The sequence below is a fragment of the Rhopilema esculentum genome, chromosome 7 (genome assembly GCF_057945365.1).
Source record: "Rhopilema esculentum isolate cy_ngs chromosome 7, ASM5794536v1, whole genome shotgun sequence".
Lineage (NCBI taxonomy): Eukaryota > Metazoa > Cnidaria > Scyphozoa > Rhizostomeae > Rhizostomatidae > Rhopilema > Rhopilema esculentum.
The window spans coordinates 6,312,996-6,334,118 of NC_142821.1; the positions used below are offsets into that span (position 1 = coordinate 6,312,996).

The 21,123-nt window shown below is 35.4% G+C and overlaps 1 protein-coding gene across 3 annotated transcripts in view; it reads right to left on the reverse strand.

The window, feature by feature from the left end:
* Window positions 1–58: 58 nt before the first annotated feature.
* LOC135683220 (synaptic vesicle 2-related protein) overlaps window positions 59–21,123 on the reverse strand; it is a 29,454-nt gene continuing 8,389 nt past the window's right edge. The window contains exons 3-18 of one of the 3 annotated variants that reach the window (XM_065198422.2): window positions 18,805–20,564; window positions 16,963–17,063; window positions 16,342–16,440; window positions 15,611–15,682; window positions 10,518–10,642; window positions 9,537–9,600; window positions 9,249–9,374; window positions 8,539–8,667; window positions 7,514–7,590; window positions 7,195–7,271; window positions 6,430–6,537; window positions 4,279–4,390; window positions 3,578–3,662; window positions 3,207–3,296; window positions 2,330–2,443; window positions 59–1,589 (exon numbers count right to left, since the gene is read on the reverse strand). In XM_065198422.2, coding sequence (XP_065054494.1) covers window positions 1,572–1,589; window positions 2,330–2,443; window positions 3,207–3,296; window positions 3,578–3,662; window positions 4,279–4,390; window positions 6,430–6,537; window positions 7,195–7,271; window positions 7,514–7,590; window positions 8,539–8,667; window positions 9,249–9,374; window positions 9,537–9,600; window positions 10,518–10,642; window positions 15,611–15,682; window positions 16,342–16,440; window positions 16,963–17,063; window positions 18,805–18,880 — 1,473 coding nt within the window. In that variant the 5' untranslated portion in view covers window positions 18,881–20,564 and the 3' untranslated portion in view covers window positions 59–1,571. The other 2 variants (XM_065198420.2, XR_010515763.2) reach the window with 2 other exon arrangements.

The window sequence follows — 21,123 nt, forward strand, 5'->3', positions numbered from 1 at the left end:
TTGTCAGTTAATAGCATGGAGCAAATATCATGAAAAAGAATGCCAGAAACTGAAAGTGTTATTTGTATGACAATATTATATGTAAATATCATTTAGTATTGAATACGTATTATTAGTAATATGTTTAACAACAGTTAAGGGGAACTAAGTTATAGATCTATTCTTCTGACTTTCTAAGTAGCATGCAGAAAACATAATATGTAATTTCACAACCTTAACAAAAAAAGTTGATTGATAACAATTATGGAAATTTTTTTCTCCATTTCGAAGCCATTGGTCAGACTGATGGCTTTGTTCATAGTTTAGGTTAGGATGTTTTGGTTAGGATGGTTTGTTCATAGTTTAGTGAATGAATTGACAAAAATCTCTGTCTTGAATTTTAGCCAATTTTTTTCAACGACTACAATTTCATTCTGACTACTTTCAGTAAAAAAATTTTAAGTTCCCTCTGCAGGAACAAAATCGTGAAAAACAGAGTTCAGAAAATGTCTTAACCTCCCTCCAGATGAAATTTTGTCCTACTCGCCTTTCTCATATTTTCCTTATCCCTTCTGTACAATCGCTTGGTAGTTACGCATTGGTCTTGCTCAAAATTCAAAACTACTGCGCTGTAGGATAACCTCCTTCCAGCTCATAGCCGTGGAACAGTAATATTTTCTGAACTCTGTGTGGAAATTAACTATTTTGAGACTTTCATCACTTTTAATCTAGCATTATTACTTAAAAATTTTCTTCGAATGAAATACGGTTCAATGCAATCAACACAAATTGTAAAGAATTTTTAATAAAACAGGAATGAGCGCAATTTTCAAAAAGGATGTTAATTTTATCAGAAGGACACGCTTACTAAAAATATTAGGGACTTTAGTACTTCAAAGCTCTTTCAAAGATTTTAGACCTTCTGGCTTTCATCTTAGATGTGGTACGTATGAATCTTAATGACATTATGGTCTTGTACAAGAGGCTGTCTATTAATATATGGATAAAGCTATGAAGAAGTTAAAACAGATAAACTGTATTTTCTCAGAAAAATTCAAAGTAATCCTGTTGTGTAATCTTGTAGGTTTTCTGCAAAGGTAAATCGCCCGTTATTTTGCGTTTTGGTACTCAAGCCCCTGTAGACCTAAGTTAACGATTACAAAGAGGCTAATTTATGACAGCTGACTGTTTGAGGTGTCGGTGGCTTTCTTTACTTTATACTAATTTATGACAACTGGGTATTTCACAAGGAAAATATAAATAGATCTTGCCTTGCCTAAATGCACTGTTTTCTGAATTTAATTTTCATTGTTTTAGAGCGCTAATCCTGATCAAGCATTTATATTTAAACAAAATAAATAGATAATATTTAGATAGAAGTAATATATTAATAAATTAAAAAAAATAAAAATACAATCAATATCAATGCTAATGATTTTAAAACAACGTTAATTTCAGAAATTCTAAGTCTAAAATTGCAAAAATAGCAGTTTTCTATTGACAGAATGTGAATTAACTTGCCTAAGAGGAAGAATATTACTAAACAGTTTATTATTTATTTGAATAAACTTTAAATATTTCTGAATTTTGTATTACGATTCTTCAGTTTCCTGTAAAACGATAAATAATGAAATTTATTGAGCATATAATAAATGTAAATTTAAGGTATGAAGTATTTTGTTCGTATTAAAGAGAAGACTTCTGTCTATTTCACATCCATCGATAGACAAAAATAAATCATCAATTTAATACAAGTGACAATATGAAATAAAAATCTAATATGTTAATGTTCTCCTCTCAAATTTTCTTTTCTTTGACATAAATCAACTTTTAATTAATCCTTAAACACCTTAAGGGAAAATTAAAGTAATTAAACATTCATTTGTTGATGTTGTCTTTGCAAAAATATTCGGATCTTCGCTAAGAATCAAGTTTAGTGACGTAGGAGGTTTCGGTACCACGGGCAGTGAAATTTTTGAAACTATACTTTCTAAAAAGGCTAAAAATGCATCTCCCAGATTTAATTTAAAATAGCACTATGCCGTTCAGAATAAAAAATTCAACGTTTTCAGAAAATCACAGAGTATTGTTTATTGAAAACAATTGGGAAATGAAAGTGTCATCCAAAACTCTATTGACAAACGTCGGTGGAAGAAAGAAAGGGTGGGCTTTGACTCAGGGTGCACATCAATTTTAATAATTGGAGGTTGTTTTAATTTTACTTCCTGATCAGACATGTGCTCATACATTTAATTAATATCAAGAACAGTAACCTGATGATCGCATTAAGCATAAAACTCTGAGTTGCAAACATTATTTAACATGCTGTCATGAATACATTCCAACTTACCACAAGCTTTCTTCCTTTGGTTTCAATTGGCAATAGCAAACTGCATATAAATCCAGCTAATGACACACCAACGTACAAACCAATTGTTAAATGAATTGATTTGTGAGCCAAAACCTGAATTTAAAAAAACTTTCCTACTGAAAATGTGCACAAAAATCAACCTAAAACCAACGGGAAAAATACAAAAAGCAATGACAACATTTATATATTATGGAATTAAAACCATGACGTCACAATGACATCACAGCCACGCCCAATCATGTTAGCTTACAATCAACAAATTCTACTTCTTGTAAAGAATCCTATGCTTCTAGAGATGTTCAAATTTCTGCAGACATAAGGTGTAGTGACTCTTTTTTTTTTGGTGCAGAAACAGAGTTCTGTAAGAGATGCTTCAGATCTGAGTCAAAATGAAAATCATCAACCTTCTAAGCAAAACACCATTTGTTCTGAAAGAAGTGATGGTGATGCTAAGGCAAGAGCATTAATATTTCTTTCATTATTTTTTGAGATATATTATTCCCAGAAAAAATGTGACGCCGAAATTCCCAGTTAAGGTTGATCAGGAGAGGGGGGCTAAAATGTCTTATGATCGATAGATCCCACTGTAAAGTACTCTGCATTGTAGGGATTTTTATTTCAACCAGCTAGCATGCTCTGTTTAGGGGGTCCATTAGTTCATCGTGAATGACGAGAAAACGGATATTCTTCTTAGCGACGAAGTTTTCAATTTCAACAATTGAGAAAACATGTTAAAAGTATTTGATACGATGCTTGTTTCTTTGATGTTGTCCAAAAATATTGAAGCTCAAAAGACACAAAGAAAGCATAAAAACATCAAAAATGCAGCTAAATTTCATGGGAGAGTCTTTCCAACCTGTGCAACAAACGGAGTAAGCATACAACCAATACGAGAAATTCCAGAACACGATCCCAAAGCCATGCCTCGTATGTGTGTTGGGTAAACCTGATGATCAGAAACGAGAATACCTTAAAGTTGAGAAATATTGACAGGCCACAAGAGGTACATCAAGTCAAGATCTGATAGTTTTTCAATGAAAGGTTTTAATCTAAGCAGAATTTGTTTCACTTCTCCTAACTTGGCTTGTTAGAAACGGTCAAAATTATCTAAATGGACAGATCAGGTTCTGCTATTATGCTATTATTTTACAGTCTTACAAATGATGATTTTTTAGCACATAGAATTGCCAAAACAATAATTATTCAAAATGATAACAAAATGCAAACCTCTGGTGTGTAGATGTATCCACCCAGATCAGCCACAGCAGCAAAGCATCTTGCACCAAAGAGAAAAAATGTTGTCCACGATTTGCTTAAATGTAGACCAGAAGATTGATAACACCTTTATTCATTGAGGTAGTTTATAAATATTATCTTCAAATGAAAGAGGCAGAATGTTGTCTGAATCCCACTGCTATGACTTTTAACATTGCAATATTTAAAGTTGCAAAAAACACCTTAAATGGTTAAGCAGTTTAGACAAATTTCTAGAATATTTTTAGCCACTTCAACAAGTTAAACAAACAAGAAAACCTATTGATTGATGCAAAAATCTACATATATTTGGCATATATTCAAATCTATACCTTGTTCACAACTGACACAGGAAAATATGCAATTTAGGACAAGAAGATTCTAGTGGACTTTATAATTTAAAGTATTTAGTTTTCGATCTTACATTGTCAGATATTTTTGTATATATTATTCATCATGAATAAAATTCTATGCAAAGTTTTAAAAATAAAACAAATTTCTTGATACAAAAGTAATGATTGAAGTAGTTGAAAAATTCCTATAAATGATTGACTTGTGAAATAAAATTAGAAAACAATCGCAAAGAACAAAACAGATAAGAGCACAATATGAAGAACGTCTAGACAGAACATATTGACTAGATTAATATTACGTCTAGAGGCTATCAAAATTACCTGCGTGTACAGATATACAGCATACTGTAGAACATGCCCATTACTAAGAATCCAACCCCTTGGAGGCGCTTTCTGCCAATTGTATCAGCTAAAGCAGCCACGATAAGCACACCTGAATAATACAGAAAAAAAATTTAGTAGGAAATTTATTCACATCATAATAAATAACGTTAATGTAGCTTTTTGCTATAAAGATTTTTTATTGTTGATTCTAACAAGTAGCTGAACCAAGTACATCACAAAATGCACCAAATGAAGGCTTGATATTGCATAGTAGTGCGTTTGACCAATAGGTATCGCCAATGTGTAATGCAGGAAGGCTCTTAGTTGCTACTGCAACTTTTATCCACCACCAGGAAAAGTGAGATATTCGTAGCAGCAGCTTGGAACCATTCTAGTCTACACATCAAATTCTACTGATCGACTACATGAGATTAAAAGATATAAAACATTTGACATAGATTTAATAGCGTACAAAAGAAGAAAGAGTGATGAACGACTATTTCTCGTGGGTTTATGTTCTAGGCCAATAATGGCTGCGTAATAATATTACCATTTTAACAAAGCTAGAATAACGTGCTACGCTTCCAATTAGAAATGTCTGGCTACTTAATGAAAAGATAAGATTTAATTAAGAAATGGCTGAAGAGATGCATTAAATAAACCTTCTCCAAAAATATCTTTACAGACAGAAGAAACAAGCTAAATTGATGATTAGAAATGACGCAAAAACTTAATTACGGTGGTCAAATTGGTTTTAAAAATAGACGAAACTTTTCTCGAGGTTTTGTTTTTAACACATCATGAATAAGATAGTAACGCAATTCATACTACATGAAGAAAACTTAATAATAGAAGAAAGTTTTAGATGTGTCTATAAAGGTCCTGAAGAGTGAATGACGATATATCAATGCAACAATGCATGGTTTTATCAGAATGTTGATGCTGTGGACAAGAGAAAAAACTGGATGTGGAAATCATGCTATTTATTACTATATAATTATTCTAAACATTATAATTAAGTTCTGTTTACATGCTATCCTGCGTTGATGTACGCATAAAAGAGAAAAGGGCTGTCTGAAAACAGGAGAAGAAACTGAAAGTAGCTGAGATAAAATTGTTCATTTTGTCACAAATCACAACTATCGCTAGGGTACCATGACGTGATTCACAGAATTCCGAAGGAAAACAAAACATCGCGGTGACGACAGTCAATCTCAGTTATAGTTACTCAACGAGTTAAATAAGCAGGTTCCAAGCCATACATTGGTTCCAAGATTTATGCATTGCAAAAGATGTTTACAAAATCGCTTCTACATGCTGTTTATGTCATAATAACTAAAGTTATAGTCATGCTACTAGCAATACTAATTAAACATCTGATCAAATCATACCAACGATTGCCATTACGAGTTGGTAGCGCCTTTTGGGCGAGAAGGCAGATGGGAGCTACCTTACTTTTTGGTAAAAATTAAGTTTTAGCTCCTGCTTCAAATGCACGCTCACGCAAAACGATTCTCAATCAAACCCTACCTAAAACATCCTCCACCATAGTCCCCCTCCCCTAAGGTAGCATTCTCACTTTTCACTTTCAGTCAACATTTCTCAAGCAATAATTTTGATGAATTTAGGCAAAATCAACTGTTATTAATTAGCCCGCTCGAAGAAGATTGAGCCACTAACACTACTCTTCCTGGCTTAAAATTAATTTACGTTTAGTTTAAATTGAATGATACGTATAGCTTTGAATAAAACACAATGGTTAGATATTTTGAAGGTCTGTACGTGCTTGTTAAAGAACTGGGTGACTTTTACATGAAGTTTTGATAAAAAAGAACTGTTTGGTAAGGCAAACGTCATATGTGTATGAAACAAAAAGGTGGGGGAGGGGGGGGGGGGCAAAAGACGGTTATTTTTTGCTCGGAAGTAAAATAAAACGAAGAAAGCAATCAATAAAAGTGATGATGACAATGTTGCTTTATAACAATTCATAATTAGAAGAACAAATGGTGACTTGAAGGTAGCATGGAAAATGTGAATTCAAAGAATGAAGCCTTTTTTCATGAAAAACTGGTTTATGAATATACTGTGAAAGTCATTACCAGAAGGAATGTAATTCAGAAAAGTAAAGTATCTTCAAAAAGGACTTACATAGGAAATCCGCAGTCAGAACCAAAAAGAAGTTTAAGTAGTCTGTCTTTTCAAGGCTTTTACAGTAAACACAGTTTGTGATATCCTCACTTGGAAGTGGTGCATTACCTTTGAATAAAAAAGAGGCAGTTGGTTGAACAAAATCTCAAATCAGAAGATTGGTGCGTAAAAACTTTTATAACAAAATGGAATTGATATAAAATGATTCAAGCTTGCATTGTAAGCCAAGAAACAAATTTCTTAAAAATGTGATGGTAGAAATTATTCAAGAAAGATGGATATACATCTTTAAAACAGGGAATTGAAATTGAAAAGGATATTGAAACAATAGTTGTAATGAATGAAGAGGTTGTTGCTTTTGCAGTTAAAGGCTTTGTTTGCGTCATTTTATATAAAGGCACGTCAATTTATGCTAGGAAAACTTACATTTCTTCTAAAACAGGCATTCGTGTAGAAGCTGTTATACCGTGTCATAAATTCATTTGCTTGGTTTATATAAACAATGAATTCATTAAGTAATAGTTTGGTTCTAAACTGATGGAGAGAATGCAGCAAACGATTGCAAAGGAGAACTTAATTTTTAAGAGAGCTTTTCATGGATCTTGCAAGGAAAAGAAGGTTGCAGGTTCTTCAATAGGCTGTTTAAAAATAACCTGAAATGCCCGTTTCTGGGTCTTTAAGTTCATGGGTCTATTTTTGCAAGGATTTCCTGTATTGAAAATTCAAAATAGGTATTTTAATAGAAATGTTTAAAATCAAGAGTACCGTAACATGCGTATCCACTTGAATACAAAGAGGTGGTCAAAAGTGCAAGGCCATAGATGTTGAAATGTGAACCAAACCTACAAAATGAACGAAACCATCTTTGCACACAGAAAAATACACAACAAACTTTGAAAAAACAGGATATTCTCTTCAATGGCAGTAAATCATTTACCTCACCATGAGAAATTTAATGGAATATTGAACTTTTAGACAGCATAAGCTGAATCCAGTTCGAAAGTCCTTGAAACGTTCAATCGTACCAGAAGAAGCAAAAATCTACACGATTTCAATCGTTTGCAAAAAGAAGACTGTCACCTACCATATTATCCATAACAAAACAGTCGTTTTCCAGGTTCCCCCTTTAAACATCTCAATAATACTTCCGCGATTGCATGTCTACAATAAAAAAGTGCTTGCCATTGGTGCTAGTACAGAAATACACTCTGTCAATTTGAATATAATCTGCTGTTGCATACATTGCAGCTTTTTTGAAACGTTGTTCTAGAGTAAGCTTCATCTTGTGATTACGTGCTAACAGTAGCGGCGCCACGGGGGGGGGGGGGGGGGGGGACTGGGGACACGCCCCCCCAGTTCTCAGCAGAATCGATTTTGTATTTCGTCTAAATTCGATGAGAAAATGTTGGGGGAGGGGTAATATTTTGACACCGTACTTTTTGTGATGTAATCCTATGATTTTCAAACTGCCAATTTTCAAACAAACGTTAATCATAAGCGTTCCCTTCCGATAAAATTTGCGTTCCCTGTTGGTAAAAGGGCGTTTTCTGGTGATTGAAAGGGCGTGGCTTAAAATTTTTTGGTTTGTCCTTCCCAGAGCTTAGTGGCTGGCGCCGCCATTTCGTGCTAACATATACAGGGAGTAATGCTGAATATCTTTGCAAGAATTGCTGCTTGTCGTTATTTTGAAACATTTCATTTTTTTCCCCATTTTTTATTGTTCCTGACTGCTCTTTGTTGCCTTTTCTTAAATTTGCTTGTATACATCTGAGGTCATATCTACAGTGAGAGCTAGGTGACTGCTTGTCTTTTTCTGTTGTGGTTGCGACCAGCATTGAATTTTAGACGTAGTTATAATTTTACTTGATTGAAAAAAAACTCCACAAATCTGGATTTTCTGGTGTAACCTTTTTGTAAAGGATTTGATATATGTTTATTTTTTGAAAAATGCCAGGAATAAATAGAAACTTTCTATCTGACCCTGATATCTGAATTTTCTCCTGGATCCAGAAGTTTGTGGCTCCGCATTGCTTTAATTAAATAGGCAATTTATTTCATAAAACAAAATTGCTGCAAAAGTTGAAGAGGAATTCAAAATTGCCAATTTACGGTTTTTGCAGCTATGAGTTTACCATCAGGAAGATCTTCTTTATTCAACTTTGAAACAAGTTCAAGCATTTCAATGGCTTTTTCTTGCTGTCCACTTGCAACGTAAAACCTTGCAGATTCAGGCAGCATCTAGGGGATCAAATGCATGCCAAATTAAACGTGTGTGGCTTGACGGTGGTCAGGCAAAAAGAAGCTTCAAGGAGCGAATAGGAAATATCATAATAGGCAGATCAAGTCATTTGCAAAGTCTTCATAGTGAATTAAATGCAGCAAAATAGCCCTTCCGATAAACTGCTCAAAGAAACGTTTTCATTTCTGATATGAACAAAAGCTGCCAGGGGCTTAGGGGCTACTGATCCCCTCTGTAGAATGTACAGTGGGGTCGAGCCCCGAACTCCCACATACTCGGCACTTATAATTGCAGGGTCATCATTCAGATTGATACTGAATTACAGACAACATCACTGCAATCGTTGGGTAGGTTTTAAACTGTTTATTTCGAACAGGAACAAAAGTCCCGATTTTTCTTATGAAAATGGCCGACGTATTACATTTATGCACAACTCGAATCTCAACCAAATATTCTTGATGAGCTCCACATTTCAAGGGTTCTCTGCACATCAATCTTATATAATGATAACATTTTTCTAATTCACAGCTTTTCTGCTTATTTCGTGCTTAAAGGAGGGTAAATTTACGCTTAAACTTACCTTTGCTACAGAAAGAAAAAGTAGTGAAGGCAGCGATGAGAAGAAAAGTTGCCATCTCCATCCCAAAGTTGGCATAACAAACATGGCCGTTAATATCTCAATACTTGTCCCAATAGACCAAAAACACTGAAAAAAAGAAGTGAACTTCTAGGCACAAGGAGAAGAGGCTTTATAGATGTTCATGCACTAGTGACAAAATTGAGAGAAAATGATATGAAATAAATTTTCTCTACAGTATAAATGTAGCTGCAGACAAATTTATGAAATTTTTTCAAGAAACATACTTACACTACTAAAACTGATCGTTAGGCCTCGTGCCTTTGTTGGTAAATACTCGGATATAAGAGTTGTCCTGAAAATATATGATTCGAATTACGCTACAATGAGAAAAAATTAAAAATAAAAAATTTCGAAATATAAGCGATGTATAAATTAAAATTCCTAAACATAAGCAAATTATACGTTCTTTACAAGAAAAAATAATAATTTTATTCATGTTGCTGTCACGCTTAATCCATATAAGAGGAACATAACTAATTATACACAAATTGCATATCTTCATTGCTTTTTTCAGTTTTCAATACAATTACACATTGATTTTCTAAATAGACAGCTTTGGCTTTGAAAAATGGCTTTGAAATAAGCATTTCACAACATACTACTAAAAGCTTTTTTATTTGACACTCCTCCCAGTAAAACTCGATAATAAGACGAGTATAAAACTCGAGTATAAAACGTCATAATAAGGGTGCGAAAGAACAAGATGGAAAATATGTACCCAGTTGCGGATACCTACAGATTTGCTTTCCAAAATAAACCTTTTGTCCTCTTTTTGTAGCTGGCCAACCAGCAATAAGTTTTCAGTTTGAGAGTCTGAAGGAGCTTTAATTATCATAACTTTGTGAAATAAGTCTGATATTCAATAATCACTTTGCTTTGCCTTGTTGCAATATGGAACTCACTTAATGTCGCTCTTCATAATCGGGGTTCCAAGTCAAACTCAGGATAATTTTTTACTTGAGCCTATGTTTAATCACAGAGGTGTAAGATAAATATTTCCTAGTTTGTGACATCCAGGTCTAAGAACATCTATGTTGGGTTTATCTGAAAACAGTTTCAAACATCATAGATATGTGAGAAACAAAGATATTTTGTTCTTAGTTTACGTGATTTGTTGAGTATTTAGGCATTGTGGGTCTTACTTGGACATTCTCTTTAAAGGTTGCAACAACAATCTTAGACATCTAGTTCATGGCAAAAGGACCTTACCCTTGTACAACTCCTGACATTGAAAATCCTACCATACCACGAAATATTACAATCCAAATGTATCTTGGTGATATTGAGCTGACAAGTCCATAATAAAAAATACCAAGTGATGCGAATATGACAACCTGAGGAAAAACAAATAATTTACAAACCCTGAATCTTCTAAAATCTAAAAAATATTTGTACAACAAACTCGAACGTTTCTCGAAAAATGGTTAGCACTTTATCAGCAACTACCTTTTAACTCTTTTCTTAAAACAGCTAATTAAAGCTTTGCAATGAAGGCAAAATCTTCGATTCAATAGTACATAAAATTCCTTCCTTGTAATGTTTGGAACAGCGGGCAGAAATCTGTTAATGAAAGGAGTTCCTTTAAGCAAACGTTTATTCAATAATGGAAACTTTTCATTTTGAATTCCTGTTAAAACTACAATTACAAATCTCACTATTACAAGGTAATTTGTAACTGGCTAGCCTGTGTTTACAAAATAAAAACTATTACATCGTAGTAATGAGAAAAAAAAATTGTTAAAAGGGGTGTAGCTCTGGATTAGTCCAAGTTTTGTTTCTACAGCAGAATATATAGTATGTGGTGCGAATGGAGATGCTTGTAAGTTTGGAGATGAGGTAGCGTTTCTGTTGATGATCAATGGACAAAGAGTCACACATGTCGATGAATGAGCTGCAGGAGTCGCCAAAAATACCAAGTGAACTGATGGAAAGATTGACAAACGAGACTGACTTAAACTGACGTTTTAAGTCAGATACGAGGGTGGCATATTTCCCTGACTTTCTGACAGCATTGCAGTTGAGATTTGTTTCAAAGCCTATGGTTAGCTCTAAAACGTACAGACAGTTTTCCTTAGTTTTGAGAAGTAAGTCAGGGCGTAGTTGATCTCCAGTTATGATAGAAGGGGAAAGAAAGCCTGGTAAATCTGCGTAGAGAGAAGACCCATTTATTGCTTGGAAGGAAGTGGCTAGAAAGTTCAATGCAGAATTATGACGCCAAGTATAGCGTCCTTGGTCAAGGTACACTTTGCATCCAGCAACAACGTGTAGAAGTGTTTCTGGAAGAAGACAGAATTCACAGTCAGATGTTTGACTAAGGTTCCATTTCAGCAGATTTTTTCGAGTTGGAAGAGTGTTGTTAAGATACTTGATGGTAAAGTTAAAGATGTTACAAGGCAAATTGCTCTGTGTACTTGACCAAATACCGTTCAGCTTTTCCAGTGAATGTTTCAGTAGGAAGGTAATTGTGGCTCCCTGAGATGTTAAGTTTTGGGAGAGACGTTCTTTGTTGTCTGATTTGACAGCCTTTAATACCTCTTTAGTATTACGATAGATGTCGTACTGTAGGTTCGTGCCATGACTGGTGTTTTTCCATAGGGTTTGAATGTCAATATTAGGAGAAGATTTTAGGGCATTGCGACAGACAGTTTGGCATTGCGTAAATTTGATAGAAGGCAGTTGTAGATTTAGGCCAAACTGATTTTTTGAGAGGATTATTCCACTCAATGTTGCAGAAACAGGAAGATCAAGCCACTGGCGAATGTAATTGGAAACAAGATTGTCTAGGTTTTGGACAACCCAGGTCTTTGGTAGATCTGCAACAGTAAAATGCCATGAAACTTTTGACAGAATATAACGATGGTATAATAGCAGTTTGTTTTTAGGATGGAGAGGTAAGTCGTCAATATCCTTCATTAGAGTAGAGAAAAGAGAAACGAGTTTAGATTTATGATCTTGGTTACTCATTTCAAAATCAAAGAAACGACCAAGATACTTAAAGGAATCGCCATTTTTGACAGCAGGCACTATTTGGTTACAGATGAAAAGTTTCGGTTGAAATTGGAGGGATCGCGTAGAGTGTTTCTTGACACCAAAGGTAACACATTTGTCAACCCTGACAATGAAGTTTGCCCATTGGCACCATCTGGTAAAGCAGTTTAATAAGAGTTGGTTCTCCTTTTCTCCACTGGTAACAACAGCAGCATCATCAGCAAACTGAAACCAGTGTACTGGCTGAAACATGCGGTCATTACCATCATGGGGGGAGAAACCAAGCTGCTTATATTTATCTGATTTGATGTATTGTATGAACGTGTTGAAGCAAAGGTTGAAAAGAAGGGGGCTGAGGCAGTCACCTTGCAATACGCCGCGACGAACGGGAATTGCAGGGGTTTGGAATTTATCAGTTATGATACAGGTCTTAAAATCTAGATATAAGCTTGAGATCAATGATTGAATTTCCGAAGGTATATGATGATAAGCAAGATTAGCTGGTATCAGCTTGTGGTGAACTTCGCCAAAGGCGTTTTTAAGATCCAGCAAAGATACCACTAAAGATCGTTGCTTAATGCGAGCTTTATTTATAAAATGGCTCATCATTGCTGTGTGCTCTAATGTACCTGATACTTTTGAGGTGAAGCCTTTTTGGATTTGGTGCTCGATGAAGCCATTGTGTTTCAGAAAAGTGAAGATGGAGTCACGTAAGCAAGAAGTGAATATTTTTAAGGACACCGATACTAAAGTGATTGGCCTGAAATTTGATGGATCGTCTGTGCTGTCTTTTTTGTGAATCAAGATAGTGGAGGCCTTTTTCCATTCGGATGGTACCTTACCTGAAAGCCAGACAACACGAATTATTTCAGTAAGAAAAGAACGAAGATAGGGGCTTCGTTTGAAACAGATGATGGATATCTTATCAAGTGGACAGGGAGAAGTAGAAGCTTTCATACGCCTTATGATAGAGGTAATGGTTATGTAACTAGGTGGCTCTAGATCAAATGAATAAGATGGTTCATTGAAAGTAGGGATCCATGAAGGAATGGTGAAATGTTTGTTAGGGGCGAAGGCAGAAAATGTTTTGACAAAGTATTCGGTACATCCTGCAGCAGAAAAAGTTGGAAGAGCTGAAGTTTCATATTGAAGAGTGCGTTTGACGTAATTCCAGAAATTTTTGGAGATGTAACGGTCGTGGTTTGTTATATTTGAAGATTTAGAGGAAGAGATGTGTTTTTTGATTTTATTGCGAAGAAGGTTGGAGACAAACTTAATTTCAATTAAAGGAGCATTAGAATGTTTCAAAGTTTTGAGTTCTTTTTTCAAATTCTTGGCAGTGAAATTGGAGTATTTTTCTTTGAGATCTTCGTTGCAGCATTCCATTGTTCCACAGGTTTTTTTAAAGTAATTGTAAATGGTTTCGTTCATTAATTGGATAACACGATCAACCGTTGACGCATCGACAGAAATACTTGAAAAGACAGAGTGGAAATATTGGTTAGCTAACAGCCATTCCTGGTCAGATCTTGGAAGACGAATTCCTGGCTTGATTTCGAAATAATCCTCAAGGGGAATATCGGTGTGACTGTCGTTATTCTCAAGGTCAGCATCGTTCACAACCTCAAACAATTGCTCTTCATCAAATAATAATAATAATAATAATAATAATAATAATAATAATGGAAACATTTCATTTTCAATTCAACTTAAACTACAATTACAAATCTCACTATTACAAGGTAATTTGCAATTGGCTAGCCTGGTTTTACAAGAAAAAACTATAACAATCGTAAGGTAAAAGGAAAAACTGAGAAAAATAAAACAACCAAAATTAAAACGGATGTAATTCCGGATTTGTCCATGGTTTATTTTTGCAACAAAATATGTAGTACGTAGTACGGATGGCAATGTTGGAAAGTTTAGAGATGAGATACCGTTTTTGTTGTTGATCGATGGAGAGAGAGTCACACATTTTGAAGAAGGAGATGCAGGAATTGCCAAAGATGCCAAGAGAGCTCATAGAAAGATTCACAAAAGAGACACATTTGAACTTTCGCTGTAAGTCAGATAGGAGAGGAGCATACTTGCTGTGTTTTCTTGTTGCATTTGTGTCAAGATTGGATTCAAAACCAACAGTAAGCTCTAAGATGTATAGGTAATTGTTGTTAGTCTTCAAGAGAAGATCTGGGCGAAGGTTTTCTCCAGTTATGATTGATGGTGAAAGATAGCCAGGTATATCAGCGTAGATGGTAGATTCATTAACAGCTTTAAGAGACGTAGCTAGAAAGTTTAAGATAGAGTTATGACGCCAGGTGTATCGGCCTTGTTCCAAGTATGTTTTGCAGCCAGCAACAACGTGAAGGAGGGTTTCTGGCAGAAAACAGAAAGAACAATCAGAAGTCTGGCTCAAGTTCCACTTTTTCAAGTTTTTCTGTGTAGCAAGGGTATTGTTCAGGTACCTTATGGTGAAATTGAAAATATTCTGAGGCATGCTACTTTGCACCTTGGACCAAAGTTTGTTTATTTGTGGAAGATCCTGGTTAAAAAGATGTGACAATAAAGATCCTTGGGAAGTTAGAATGTTTTGCAGACGATCTTTATGTTCTTGCTGGACAGCCTTTAATGCTTCTTTCGTGTTCCTATATATATCATATTGTATATTTGTGCTACTGCTGGTATTTTTCCATAAAGAGCGAATGTTATCGTTTGGTGAAGATTTCAATGCGTTGCGTAAAATAGTTTGACACTGTAGGAATTTGGCGGATGGTAAAGTTAGGCTGAGTCCAAACTGGTTTTTAGAAAGAATAATGCTACTCAAGGTAGCACTTATTGGGAGGTCGAGCCACTGGCGGATGTATTTGGATACAAGGTTGTCAAGATTCTCGACAACCCACGTCTTTGAAAGATCTGCTACAGTAAGGTTCCAAGAGATTTTAGAAAGAACAAAGTTGTGATAAAGAAGCAACTTATTTTTTGCATGTAGAGGCTGGGAATCAATTTGTTTGAGCATGTTGGACAGTGATGATAAAAGATCAGATTTATGTTCTTGGTTTGTCATTTCAAAGTCAAAATGACGACCGAGGTACTTAAAAGAATTTCCATTCGAGACAGGTGGGATAGATTCGTTGTTTATGAAAAGCTTAGGTTGATACTGAAGAGAAATAATAATAATAATAATAATAATAATAATAATAATAACAATGTTATGCATGGGTAGAAAGATGATCTTAAGATCGATTTTCATTTAGAATCTAGGAAATAGCTCCCATAAAGATAGCTAGGACGTTGCAATAACAAGCCCTATATCTCACCGTCTTACGGCCGTATGCATCAGCCATATATCCCCAAAAGTATGTGCTTATGAACATCCCAATAAAAACAACCTGTTTAAAATTGAAACAGTCTTACAAAAAATTGACTTTAATAAAAAGAGAACAAATTATAACCCAAATCAGGGTAAAATTTGGCTATTGCACGAAAGTCAAATAGCATAATCTAAAGTAATGAGCTAGCGTAATATATTATAGCAATAAAGTTGTTGCATATAATTTCTAAATGGTACAGATTGCAGTGATTAAGTTATGATCTGCCTTTAAGTTATGATCAAGCCTCGGCTCTCTCCTTTCCTTTTCCGTTCTCCTTGGCAGTTCCTTTCCACGTTCTCATCCTTTGACTCTTTGAGGCTCTGGCACCCAGGATACCAAACACAAAGAAACTTACCTGTACATGGACACTATACAAGTGAATATAAAATATTCGATATTGATATATTCAATCCAAGTTATAGACTGAGGCTCGAATTCATGCTAATTTTCTTCTCAGTTCATTAGGTTTTTTTTTAAATATAAAATATAGGAGAAAAGTATAGTTCGCTAGCTTACAGGATGTAGTTCCTCACACCGAACGTTTCAAAGTCTGACAAATGTTATCACAAAGATGTCTCTTAAAGTTCACAATAAAAACGATTCTGCTTCTCTTTGCTATTCTAAAAGATTTATAAGAAGTTTGAAGAAAGATGTTTAAAAATGAGATCAATGCTTACTGTGGTGAGAAACGCCTCGTGCCAATGGGTAAGATACCACTCACATCGCACTGCAGGACCTAAAATAGCCAAAATCGACATCTCCATTGAATCTGCCATCTGTAATGAAATACTCAAATTGATATACTCAACTTGCACGAGTGACTTTCTTTTTAAAGACAAATTTAAAAACCCTTTCTTTATGCAAATAGGCTCAAATATGCAAATATGACCATCGCATCAGCACTCAAACCCGTTAACTACTAAACCTTTTTAGGTGACATTATGCAGTCTGTATGGGTATTTAAAAGAGCTTCAACAAATACAAGAAACCTATGGATTCATCAAATGGCTCGATCAAAGGTTCTCTCAATTCTATTTAAAAAATTGCAGATTTAGTGCTGGTTCAAATATTTTTAGGTGAAATGAGTGCCCTTACGGACAACACTCTTCTCAGCAAAATTGTGACTTTCCGATAATCTGTCATAAATTTGTCTTGAATTACTAAATGTCATTCATGCAAAGCTGTGCTACATAATGGAACTAGAATGATGTTTGCTATTAACAAGTAGTGCTGCAATATTTATTTAAATTTAATAAGGAGTTCATTGATTAATAATCTAAGTGCTCTGAAAAACCCACCCATGCTACACCACACAAAGCCAGCAATCTTATTTGGAACCAGCCAAATCCCATTTTCTCAATTGCTTCTTCGACAGTGTAACTGCTGCTACCGTGGGCATCTATAACAAACAAATTGAATGATAATAGCATTGTTAGCTGCTGATCAAATGAAATTTTATCAGAGTTAATTTCACGAGGGATGTTATAGAATTTGATTTCACTAGGGGTTCTTATTGTAGCTTATTTATATTATTCTCATTTGGGTGTCAATTGTCATGTTTCAATTTGGTATTTAAGTCCGTACGTGCTCCTTTGATGCCATTGGGAATAATAGAGAAGAAGGAATTCTGTAGTTTGGGCTTCTGCATGAAAGTGTGGGTCTCTTAATACAGATGGGTGTATTTCATTGCTTTGGGTCGGGATTATCTTGCTTACTTTGTATGCTTTTTCCACGCTGTTCTCTTCTCCCGTCCTTCCCTCCCCTTTTGATATCAAGCGTAGTGTGTTTCTCCTAACCCTTATTTATTCTATTGTATCAGGCTAGGGCCTGTTTACATCATGGGATTCTTTTCCAAGTTCTTGTTGTTTTTCGTTTAGGAAAGACTAGGCTTTTAATTCAGTCATGTTTTCTCTTATATCTTAGGTATCTAAGGTAGGACTGGTGCATCGGCATTATCGTGGGGAAAAGTGAACTTTTCTGGTCCATTCCCTGCCCAGAACTTTAAGCTGCTTGTACTTGAGTCTAATAAACTATGTCAAAGATTAGTTTTTTTGTATGGTTGAGGTGAAGCAACTTGTGGTGATGCACCAACGGCCCAACGTTGCTTCATATGATGAAAAAATGTAGCCTCAAGACAAGACCTGATTTGATGAGGGATGTGGCAATGTCTTCTGAGGGAGCTTTTTGATTTCAATTGATGGAATGCATTTGTTGATTGTTTTTCTCCGAGTAAGAAATTAATATCCTTTTTCTTAAAATGCCACTATTCAGTGGCACCAATTAAGAAAGAGGGTATGATCATCACAGAGGAAAAAAGACAGTGAAATAATGCACATTCTCTATCTATGCTGTTCCGCGACATAGTGCTCGATATCTTGTAGGCAGAGATCGTGAAAATAGGCTGTACACAATTTAGGGTGTAGAACAGGACTGTGCACGCTTGGTGTATAGCCATCCGGTTCTATGAATCAAAACACAATGATCTGCAAGTAGTTTTTTGCGCAACGAGGACTTTTATCACGCCTTTAGTATATATCTTAAAAGTGCTTGATGAAATATTTACATCATCAACATCAATGTCAAACATGCACTTACGCCCAAGTCAATTTTAAAGCCACTCCAACCCCTAAACCCCTCAATTCCTCAAACCCCCTTCAATACAACAGAGGTTTCAAGATCTAGCGATTATGGAAGAACTTTATAGATTGTGTCAAATTTTTCCTTGCAATGAAGTTACAGGCGAGATAATTATCGCAATCAATTTCCGCTCTAATTTCATTAACCAACGTTACAATCTTCATACAAATTTCCATTATGTATTGCAGTATTTATATACGCTCTCTGGATTCTCTTTGGTTATATCACAGCATATCTCTTTTTAGCAGTTGCATGCTGCTTCAAAGGAGACATGCAAGAAATAAGGGCCTAAAATGCCGCTATACCGTTGGCGTTCAATCACATAACTGTTTCATATATATCTACTTTTTTTATATAATCTAATGCATTTACTGTTTCTTCACCATAATGACTTTGCCGTAGTACGGATTAATCTAAAACATTATACCCATGTTAAATTGTAAAGTAAAAAATTGGTAAGAAATTGCTAGTTTGGTTCAAAATATCCAAAAAAAGGCGAATACCTTCATCTTCTTCCGTTGCGTCCTTCTTGATAAGTAGCTCTTTGTAACTCTCATCGTCAGACATAGCTTGTCTCATACAACAGATCTTCCACTTGTGCGTATATTTAAAAAATCACTAATATATATGTTCTCCTTTATCAAGTGTAAACTATGGCATAAGGATGACGTATAGTTTCAACGCAGTATTTTCGAGCCGGTTACGTTCCAATTGGCTTATTCATAAAAAAGTCATGTATTGTGCTTTTCAGAGGTCAGCAAAGTTTCTTAAGAAGTTAGATTTATTTACTTTTTTCTTGAAGCTGAATGTTAACTTATTAAAGAACTTATTGAGAGAACAACGAGAATGACCAGATATGGTGGCTGGATTGTTTTGGCTTACAGGTGTAAAGTCTCTTCTAATCACAGCATTGCAAACAGTCAACTATTGCATGTCATACCAGTTTGTTTAGACCGCAATGCAGCAAAGGAAACTTGCAGACAGCTTTGTAGCAGTCACGTCTCTTTGGAAAATTTATCAAATGCTCTTTTATCAGCTGTTTGCCACCGATATTAAACGTATATTCAGTGTCCATGAACAAATCGCAGACTTGAGGTTAAAAGCACTCAAAACTTAAATGCTAAGAGGTATGATTCGTTAAATGGTAGAAAGCTTGTTAAATCATTCGTTGAAGGGGTTTAAGCAACTCAGCAACTTGTTTCTGAGTCCTGACATCAATCTAACCTCTAGCTTTTTGCTTAGTGTTGAAATTCTAATTCGTTATGAACGTTTTTCTGGATAGCTGTTTTCTTTCAAACCCCGCACTTTACATAATCAGACAAACATAATAATTGGTTCGAAAATATCCAAAATCAAACTCATTTAACTTTAAAAGACGGATGACTTCATTTTGAGAAATATTCAGACAGAAGCTACTGTGCTAACGGTACTGAAAGCTCTCTAACACACTGAGTGCTAACGGTATTGAAAGCTCTCTAACACGTTTGAACATAGCCCGAAAAGTAGATAAAGAGGGAAATTAATAGTTAAATGGAGTACTTGGGATTTTCTTTTCAGGCAAGGATGGTTGGTTACACAAATGCCTGTATTTTCGGGGTCTTTCCTGAGATCTGTGTTTTTGATAGGTCAAAGAACCCACGTTCCCAGGGTGGCACTTAAAATTTGCCAACGAGACGGCATAGTAATCGGGGATGAAGGTTGAGTTAAAAACCTTCCTCACCTTAGGCGTGTACAAATGAACTAGAGTAAGTCCCTCATGACATCTTATTTGTCACAAAACATTTGACGAACAGCACCAAGAAGTCACAAGAAATACGCTAATCATATTCTCATTTCAATTTATTTCTGTCTTCTTTCATTCATTCCATACCTTCTTTTAGCACTATTCATATACTATTGTATCTACCCGACTTTGAGTTTCATCGTTCCGTACTTTGGGCTTAGCAGTGAAATCATCGTTTTTGTACAACATGCATAACTGATGACCAGCATCACTCGACTGTTCTTTAGAGAGTGCCTGAAATTTCCACCAGTCAACATCTTTTGATGCTTCAGCCAACTTTTCAGCCTCTCAAGATCCTCCGGGCTCAAGATGTAGTTAGTGACGGCAACGAGAGGTCTTTTCATATCGAAATCACCCACTGCCACTTGCTGATCTGACAAGCGCTTTCCTTGAGACCTGTTTATGGCATCAAGAAGATCTTGCTCGGAGTTGAATGCTCTGTTGAACAGGATCATCGCTCTACCATCAGTGTTAATGCGTCTACAGAAAGCAAAATGACAAGATTCAAAACGCCAAGCAACATTAGAACACGATTATGGAACGTGTGATTAGAAAAGGAGTAACTCTCAATATTTTGCAAAACTAGACGTTGCTTCACAAGGGTTGCAAAAGTGAAATTATAGTTTCATTATTTGAAAAGTCGAATAGCCAATCACATCAATCCGAGGGAATGAGAGGATGCGATTGGTTACTGTAGGGGTCTTAAGGCCGGTTTCCATTTGATTCGCTCTGGTCGCGCGACTTGGCGAAATCGAATCAACAAGTCAGCGAATCGGCGAAGGCGACCAGTCGCCCAGACGTTCTACTGAGTTGAACTACTCAGCGAATGGTCGCGCATTCACAGCAAATAAGGAAGTTCAATTTGCACATGCCCCAATGTGCATTCGCTCAGTCGCGCAAATTGATTTTAGTTCAGGGGTATACGAAGCCTATTTTGTGGCTGCAGAAAACTATAACTTGATATTTTTAATTTCTTTTAGTGCAAAAAAGTAGAAGTACATAATTATTCAACGAGATATCCTTTTACAAAAGAATATGA